Source organism: Vespa velutina, chromosome 7 (genome assembly GCF_912470025.1).
Source record: "Vespa velutina chromosome 7, iVesVel2.1, whole genome shotgun sequence".
Taxonomy (NCBI): domain Eukaryota; kingdom Metazoa; phylum Arthropoda; class Insecta; order Hymenoptera; family Vespidae; genus Vespa; species Vespa velutina.
This window is the reverse complement of record NC_062194.1, coordinates 2,706,172-2,716,171: the sequence shown is the minus strand read 5'-3', so window position 1 is coordinate 2,716,171 and position 10,000 is coordinate 2,706,172. Positions and strand designations below refer to the sequence as shown.

Sequence of the window (10,000 nt, the reverse complement as noted above, 5' to 3'; positions counted from 1 at the left end):
AAATTCTGACTTCGGTTATTTATCAGAACGAAAAAAAAAAAAATATATATATATATATATATATATATTAAATCGATTTATCGTTTTATTTTTTATTATTATTATTATTATTATTATTATTATTATTAGTTATATACATATCACGAATCATTGAAAAATCATTGTAATCAACGATTAAAATGTTTAACGCAATGGATCATTAATAAAATTTATCTAACGTTAACCCAATTCCTAATGACGAATAATAATGTCGATGAGTATCTACGACCAAACGCAAACACGGAAGGTTCGAACGTTTGTAAATTTGCTTTGCGGTTTATCATTCCGGTACAACAATGAATGACCTTCGAGATATTCAAGAGATCCTTCGAGCGTAACCGAGTAGTATTTGTAATAGTAGTAGTAGTAGTAGTAGTAGTAGTAATAGTAATAGTAGTAATAGTAGTAGTAGTAGTAAAAGTATATATATATATATATAAATGTACATATGTATTTGTTCTCTCTAGTCGAGAACATTACCATTGCAATTACACTTGAACAAGGTTCAAATTAAATTGACAGGTTCAAACAAGTAAGTAAATTGTTAAGCAGACTAGTAACACCAACTCTTCGACATGCTTCGTCCTTCGTCAGACGCATAGGTAGCGTGTGATCGACACCCTTTAACAGTTTCCTCTTTCTCTCTCTTTCTCTCTCTCTCTCTCTCTCTCTCTCTCTCTCTCTCTCTCTCTCTCTCTCTCTCTCTCTCCTTTTCTACCTATGTATCCTTCCAATCCCATTTTTAGTAGATCTCGTAAAAGTTATGGACACCGACGTTTTCTTTCCATTCGTTTTTTCCAAGCTGCTGGCTAGCGATTGGAACGACGCTAATATTTATGTTTGGTATCGATACATTTCACTCGAGATATCAATTTTCGTTTTTTTTTTTTTTCATTTTTTTCTCTCTAAAAATTCGTACATGCGAAATAAATGAATAAATATATACATATATATATATATATATACACCTATATATATATATATATGTATATATATATAGGTATATTTTTTTATGTCACATATTTGTTCGAAGATCGACAATTGATATAAATATTTTATCGAGAACAATTCGACCAATATATTTCCTATCAAGAATCTCGAAATTTGTCAAATAAGAATTTAAAACTTTTAAGCAAATACAAGTTTATCCATTGAAATAATTGTTTCTCAATTGTATTACCGCTAACACATAGAATAACTTATCTATTGTATATATATATATATAATGTTCTTGATAAATTAAAACAACAATGACGTATTATAATACGATATTTCGAAATGATATTCGCACGTGAAAAACAATTGGGAATACCTTTTGCCATTAATCCTTGATCGCACGTTTGGAAAAAAAAAAAAAAAAAAGAAAAATGACAACCTCTCGTTGCCTGTAAGAGAGAACAAAAAAAAAAAGAAAGAAAGAAAGAAAGACAGAAAAAAAAAAGGATAAAGGAAGGAAGGAAGGAAGGATTGAGCCGGTTAGGGATAGGATGGAGTAGGATGGGATAAGGGTGAGGTAAGAATGAGGGTGAGGAATAAACTGCTCACGTTTCATGCCCCCTGACAACTCACTCTCTCTCTCTCTCTCTCTCTCTCTCTCTCTCTCTCTCTCTCCTTTTCTCTCTCTCTCTTTCTCTTTCTCTCTCTCTCTCTCTCTCTTTTTCTCGTTCTTCGTTCTCGTTTTCAGAGGCCAGAGCTGAGATAAGCGGACCCCCAGAGAAATACGTGAGGCCCGGAAGTACTCTACAGCTTCACTGCGTTGTCAGGAAGTCTACCGAGACACCGTCTTATCTCTTCTGGTACCACAACTATCGAATGATCAACTACGACATCGAACGTGGCGTCAACGTCAGCACCGATCTGATTGCACGTGAAAGTTGGTTGGAGGTGCCACGTGCATCCGATCGACATTCGGGCAACTACACCTGCGAAACCAGCAATGCATTACCGGCACGTGTATTGGTACTCGTCATCAAAGGCGACAATCCTGCTGCCATGCAACACAGTTCAACAAAAGTTTCCACCTTACCTCATAACGAATCAATTTTCTTCTCGACATTAATCGTATTGATAATCCTTTCGTAAGTTATCGTAAACGAAAACAAAAAAAAAAAAAAAAAGAAAAAGAAAAGGAAGGAAGAAAGGAAAGAAAAATAATTAAAATAAGAGAAATGACAAAAAGGAAGGAAGGAAGGAAGGAAGATTATTGCCGTCGCCGCCGTTCTTGTTAATTTAAAAAAAAAAAAAAAAAAAAAAAAAATGAAAAAGTGTTCGACAGAAGTTACGAATCTAACAATAATTTAAATAACAATTATCGGATATAAATTATATTTCGAGATTATAATTTCTAATTAACGTTTGAAGGTTCTATCGAAATTACATAGTCTCATTTTCGAAAATTAATAATACATTTAATTCAATAATATATTATTAATAGAGACAACATATATATATATATATATATATATATATATATATAAAAGAAAGTTTCCCTTACTTATCCGTTTAGCATTCTTCCCTCTAATAATTGAAATTAACATTTCTCAAGTTATTCATGAACTATTTCAAGGAGTAATTTATATCCGGTAATATTAAACGGCTGAAAACTTATTTAATGGCTAAAAATGTGAACTAGAAAATTTCAACGAGTTTAAATAATATTATCTTACCTAAGGTTGGTAAGTATACGATAATATTAAAACGAAACTTTTCAAATGGGGAATCAATATATTATAGGAAAAAGAAGTGGTTGATAAGTGGGTGGGTGGGTGAGTGGATGTGTAGCTTGAGTTGGTTGTTGATAGGGTGAGAAGGGAAGGGGGAAATTCGCGATAGGAATTCGCGTTAGAGAAACTCGCATAGGTTACCTATCCTACCTACCTACCTACCTACCTACCTACCTACCTACCTACCTACCTACCTACCTACCTACCTACCTACCTACCTACCTACCTACCTACCTACCTACCTACCTACATACATACATACGTACATACATGCATACATATATATGTATATATATATATATATATATATATATATATATATGTGTAAGTACATACGTGCAGTGTCACGCGTTATATGCCGAGATGGAAGAATTATCTTGCGATCCGTCCCCGTAACATTCGGTATGATTAATGGTGATGATCTTGTCGCGATCCTACGCTCGTTACCCCTCCGTCCCCATCACCCTGTCCCTTCTCTATCAGAGAGTCTCCCAAACTCTGCTAAATCCTTGGTTGGTTCTCCGTAACGGACCATATCGCAGCTTCCACGATTCAGTTCGCGTCACGTATCCACCGAGATTTCAATGCAATCTATAACGAGCCATACAAACGTACGTAATATCGCAAAAGTTCGACGGCTTAATTTTTGAATTATGCTATTTACACTCGAATCTTTTTTATCGAAACATAATCACCATTGATTCACGTAAAAGGTAGTAAACTTGGATCTCATTATGTTTTCTAATTCTTATTCTTTCGTCTTTTCTTTACTTTTTCCTACCGTTCCGGTTTTCTTATTTGGGAAAAAAAGACAAAAAAAAAAAGAAAAAAGAAAAAAAGAAAGAAGGAGAGAAAGAAAATGTAACAACAGTCCAATAGTGTATATCCTATGAATTACACGAACGTAATTATCGATCGAAGTGCCAAATTACGTGTTCAATGACATTACAGAGAAAGAGAGAGAGAAAGAGAGAGAGAGAGAGAGAGAGAGAGAGAGAGAAATTTTAAAAGGAAAAAAAGAAAGAAGAAAAGAAAGAAAAGAGGAAAAAAAAGAAATAAAGGAAAAAAAGAATCACGCGTCGTTTCGTCTCCTCCTCGCTATTGGAAATAATAATTCAATTTAATTTTTCCATCGTACCAACGTAATACCAATTATCGGGGATTATATATTCTCTTTTTTTCTCCCCTTTTTATTTTTATCAATTCACACGTATATCAAACGTATATATAAATATCATACCGCGCATATGTAAGTAAGTAAGTAAGTAAGTAAATAAGTAAGTAAGTAAGTAAGTAAGTAAGTACGTACGTATGTATTCGTTCTGTAATATACTTTATAGGACGTTATGAGATAAAGAAGCAAAGAAAAAGAAAAGAAAAAGAAAAAGAAGAAAAAAAGGAGAAAAAAAAAGATAGAAAGAAAAAAGAAGAAGAAAGAGAAGGGGGGAAGAAGTAAAAAAAAAAAAGAAAAAAGAAAAAAAAAGAAAAAAAAAGAAAAAACAAGGAAAAAAGTAACGTTTATAATGTTGATATCGTTCGATATTATATCGAATAATTGTCCCATTTGAACGAGAACGTAAGAAAAAAACTAAAGTACACGGTTATAATAAACCACGTATATGTAGGTATGTATAATCTCTGATTAAAGTTCCCTCCCACTTATAGACCAACCACCTATGACAGCCCTACTCCCAACCTCCTGCACTCCCTTTCCCCCCTCCTCTTCCCTCTAATTAACGTCTAACGATAATTTAATTTCAATTATAATCAAAGTTTTCTACTACGTCTGTCTACTACGTTAGTTCAATTAATCGATATATAATCGTTCCACTTAATCATAGAATTTACAGGCAGCATGTTTGTTTGATTACTATCAAAGACGAACGTTGCAAACGTTGATCGATTAACGTGTCCCATTTGGGGACTAATGCGATAATACGCATTGTTGTCAGAGTTGTCGGGCTCCGTTCCATCTCCGCAACACAATTAATCGCGAAATCGCACGTTAATTCGATGATCATACTCCTACTCCCTGTAAATCGTCTCGATATAATCGACGATTTTACCAATATCGAATATCTATCGATTTAGGATAACTTATCAATACGATTTTCCGTGTTCTAAAATATATCTAGGCGTACGTACGTACGTGTGTGTGTGTGTGTGTGTGTGTGTGTGTGTATGTATGTGTATGTATGTGGCTGTATATGTACGTGCGATTGTAACTTTGTACGCGTGCATGCATGTGTGCTTGCTTGCGTGCATGCATGCATTTGTGCGAGTTCGTGGCATAATCGAGAACAATGATTACGAGTCGACATTGTTCTCCATTATGCTTCTCATTCCGGATCTGAGTATACCTCTTCCCCGTAACTTTCAAAATTAGCTTAACACGTTCTAATTATGATTATAAACATTCTCGATGAAGACGACAATAGTGATAATAACGGCGAATTAAAATAAAATTAAATAAAAGGAAAAATGAAAAGCAAAAGTTCCGTCATATTTGATTTGGAATACTTTTTGTTAATACTTATTGGTAAATATTCACGAAGAGGAAAGAAATAGAAGAAGAAATGAAAGAAAGATAGAAAGAAAGGAAAGATCAATTTTTCGTTCATTTCATGTTTCTCATTTTTCAAACTTTTTACGTACGATAAAATTTCTATTACGATTAATTCGATCGAACGTTGAATTTATTCTAGAACGTTTTGGTTATTTTTGAATTTTTGTTTTCCTTTTTCCCTTTTTTATTTTTATTCTTTTTTTTGTTTTTTTATTCTTTTTTTTTTATCAAATATACTTACTCTCTCCAGGTATATTTATTTAAAAACTGATTGCGGAAGATAAAATCCATAGCCGCAAAAGCCTTATGCGTTTTAATCAATGCCAAAAAGAGACCAAAAATCGATAGACCATATCTCTTTGTACATCGTCAGAGTAATCGATCTCTCTCTCTCTCTCTCTCTCTCTCTCTCTCTCTCTCTCGCCATTTTATTGCTTTTTCCATGCTACGACCATCGTACAATTTCATAAATTTTTTTTTTTTCTTTCTCCCTGATTTTTTCTTCTTCCACACATTTTCTCATTTTTGTTTTTTCCCTTTCTGTTCTTTTTATTTTATTTTATTTTATTTTCTTTTTTTTTTTTTTTTTTTTTTTTGGAATCTAACTATCGATTAATCTAAAATCGTTATCTCGCGCCAAGCGAAATATATAAAGAGGAAGAGAAGAAAAGGAAGGGAAGATAAGAGAGAAAAAAAAGAACAAAGTACGCAGGTGTATTTACACGATAAACTTGTGTCAATCTATTTTTCTTTTTCCTTTTTTATATTTTTCTTTTTTTTTTTTGGCTTTTTTTATTACTTCCGACGACGATTACAGACTAACTTAAGATGATAAATAACGGATAACGAGAAAAGAATATTGAAAAGTAAGTGAGATAAAGAAAAATAAAGAAAAAGAGAAAATGATATTATCACAAAAAAAAAAAAAAAGAAAGAAAGAAATGAAAAAGTGAGAGATAGATAAAAAGAGAGAGAGAGAGAGAGAAAGAACAATGCGGTTTCAAGCAAAACATTTAGAAAAGACGTCGTTCTTTTACAAAAGATATAAGATGGATGAATAAAGACAATAACAACGACAAAAATGAAAACACAAAAGAAAGAAAGTAGGAAAGAAAGAAAGAGATAACAAACAAAATGAGATAAGAAAAGGGATGAGGAAAGAGGGAAAAAAAAGAAAATGCAGCTCAGCCTTTTATTAAATGAAATAAAATGATGTTAATCTCTTAAGACATGAGAGAGAAAGAGAAAGAGAGAGAGAGAGAGAGAGAGAGAGAGAGAGAGAAAGAGAGAGAAAAAAAAATATACATGAATGCAGTTTTACAGGCCTAAGAACATTATCTTCGCGTTATGGTCTGTTCCACCCTGGGAAGCTTGTTCATAACGTTTAAATTAGGGTTTCTATTCAACTCGACCTTCGTTTCAACAGAGGTAGGAATACAACGATGCACTTACTGACAGAAACCCTTTCCAACAAACGTAAAGTGGTAGTGAAAGAGGAGGATGAGGATGTGGATGAGGATGAGGATGAGAAAGAGAAGGAAGAGGAGAAGGAGAAAGAGGAAGGGTGAAAGAGGAGGAGGAGGAGGAGGAAGAGGTGGAGTAGAAGGTAGAGAAGGAGAACCCTCTTATGGGATTTAAAAGGCTATCGTTTATGTTACACCCGCGACTCTAAAGCCCTACAGCTTTCATAGAGCAAGCTATTCCTCTCTCTCTCTCTCTCTCTCTCTGCCTGTCTCTTTCTCACCCTCTATCTATCTACCTTTCTCTCTTGCTCTCGACGTAATCCGTCGTCGTGAACCAGTGATGCTCGAGTCCGTCGCAGCTTCATGCAACCGTCCACGAGAATTAATCCTGTTCCGCTAATCACGACCTTGCCACGGTACTAAAACTTTCATCCCCCGTTTGCTCTATGACCCCCTTCCCCCCAGCATATATAATACACGAATCTATATAACATATTGTCCAATACAACACAATGGAATTCGATATATACATATATATATATATATATATCGTTTTTGTTAAAAAAAAAGAAAAAAAAGGAAAAAAAGGGTTGAGAAAAAAAGAGAAAGAAAAAGAAAAAATGACAAGGAACAAAAGAACACCATACTTGTATAATCATATGTGAGAAAGTTTATACGTGAAAAAGAGAGAGAAAGAGAAAGAGAGAGAGAGAGAGAGAGAGAGAGAGAGAGAGAAGGAAAGGATAATTAAAAAAAATCGAATTTGTTTCTTACTCATTCCTCGTTAAAAAAAAAAATCTACGATTCGAATCGTACACGTTTACTTTGTCTTTAGTAAGGTAAAAAAAAGAAGAAGAAAAAAAAAAAAGAAAAAAAAGAAAAAAGAAAAAGAAAAAGAAAATAAATAAACGACTTTATAGTCTTCTTTCTCTTCCTCCCTATCCCAACTATCCCAACTCCCATCCTTCCCATCCTTACTAACATCGTAAGCTAGAGGATACGTGTGTCTTCCTTTTCTTCCTTTATTTTTCTTCTTTTATTTCGTCATTTCTATTTTTCTTTTTCTTTTTCTTTCATTTCTCTTACTTTTTTTCTCCTTTATACCATTGTTTAACGAGAGTTCACGTATTACGTGGAATACGTATTTAGTCGTCGTGCTCGTAGGAAGATAACGAGATCGGTAGAAGTAAAACCTGGAAAGAGGGAAGAAGGGTGGAAGAGGGAAAGGGCGAAAGAGGGTTGGGAGGATTGTACGATCATTTTGTCCTTCGATAAATGGACGACTATCGGACCAAGCTTTCTCTCTTTCTCTTTCTCTCTCTCTCTCTCTCTCTCTCTCTTTCTCGCTCTCTCTATGTATCTATCTATCTTTCTTTATCTCTCTCTTTCTCTCACTCTCACTAATTCTCACTTTGTCTTTCTCGTTTTTCTATGTGAAATTCTATTATCGTACGATCGAGAAAGAGAGAGAGAGAGAGAGAGAGAGAGAGAGAGAGAGAGAGAGAAAAGAAAGAGAGAGATAAAAAGAGAGAAAGAGAGGAAGAGAGAATCGAAAAAAAAGAAAGAAAGAAAGATAAAAAGAAAAAAAGCTGCCGTAGCATTTTATATTCCACGATCGTAGCGTTTTTTATTTCTTTTTTTTTTCTCTCTTCCTTTTACTTTTTTTTCCTTTTTTTTTTTTTCGTATTTTCTTTTTTTTTTTTGTCGAACGAACGAATAAAAGATAGGTCGAATGAGTTACGTTCGAAGGCTTGACTCTACTCGTTTATTCGACAGGTAAATCCATGTGACTCTACTCTTCTTTCCTTCGGTTCAAATGTAATCACGGAAAATAATGTTTTTCTTATTACTTTTATCCACTGTAATAATACCGAAATAAAAGTCTGTCGTCAAGTTTTCCCTTCGCCCTATCTCCCTCGTCGCTCTCGTTTTATATTTCTTTTTCCTTCGGTCTTTTTCTTTTATCCCTTTTTTTTTTTTCTTTCTTTCTTTCTTTCCTACATTCATTATCTCTTTCCTCCGATACCGAAACGCTGCATTGAGATTTTCGCAATTGTAATATCGTACTTACGATGCATTTCAATCTTATTGACAAGCATTTTCGTGATTTTCTTTTCTTTTTTTTTTTTTTTTTTTTTTTCGAATCTTCTTTATATAATCTGATATTAAGATTGTCATAATTAATGTAAACGTATCGATAAGCATTTTAATACAATTTTTTTTTTTTCAAATCTTTTTATCTCTCTCTCTCTCTCTCTCTCTCTCTCTTCCTATATGTAGATAGATAGATAGATAGATAGATATATAAATAGATATATATATATATATATATATATATATATATATAGAGAGAGAGAGAGAGAGAGAGAGTTAGGCAAACTATTAAAAGATTGAATAAATCGGTAGAAAATAGAATGAATTCGTTCGTTCGTTGTCATTAGACTTATCGGCACAATTTATAACAAATTTCATTGTTCCGAAATTTATTACGTTAGTAAATCGATATTGCGATTTATAGAGGTTACACATCATCGAATTTATAAACGACGGCAGAATGACGCATTCGCTTATACTTTTTCTATCGTATTTATTAACATAACATGCATACGGTATTATATAGTAGCGTGTATATATATATATATATATATAAATATATATACATTTGCACGCGTATATACCTCAGTGGCTTTTCATTTTGTTTTTGTTTTGGTTTTGGTTTTTTTCTTTTTACCACAATTAATTCATTCTCTCGTTTACATGAGTACTTTCTCTCTCTCTCTTTCTCTCTCTCTCTCTCTCTCTCTCTCTCTCTCTCTTTCTCTTTCTCTTTGTCTCTTGTACGGTTATTGTGATTTTTCAATAATTACGTATGATGTTTTGCCAGAAAATAACAATATCGACAAGTAAGAGAAATTGCCGTAAAAGTGTTTAATTCTGGTTCACGTTAAATTACTTCGAATTATTATTTACGATCTGACCGTAGCAATCAAATTAATCGCACGATTTAAATAAATATAATATAAATTGTTATATATATATATGTCAATCGCGTAACACGATAATTATTCAATCGTCGTTTTAAGACAAACCGATGAATAAATTATTTCGTATCATTTGCGTCGTCCATTGCGATCGTATAAATGACCGTTTAAGTAAAATATCTTATTATCAAATTGCAGACACTTAATCATTTATCTTCTGGTTCTTTA

General features: G+C 33.2%; 1 protein-coding gene across 4 annotated transcripts in view; it reads left to right on the top strand.

The window, feature by feature from the left end:
- Positions 1–10,000, top strand: part of LOC124950581 (cell wall integrity and stress response component 4-like) — a 108,638-nt gene that overhangs the window by 95,823 nt on the left and 2,815 nt on the right. For 3 of the 4 annotated variants that reach the window (XM_047497506.1, XM_047497505.1, XM_047497507.1), the window contains one exon: positions 1,724–2,324. The exons of the other annotated variant lie outside the window; for it this stretch is intronic. In XM_047497506.1, coding sequence (XP_047353462.1) covers positions 1,724–2,121 — 398 coding nt within the window. In that variant the 3' untranslated portion in view covers positions 2,122–2,324. Of the gene's footprint in view, positions 1–1,723; positions 2,325–10,000 lie in introns of those variants that run through there. 4 annotated transcript variants of the gene reach the window in all.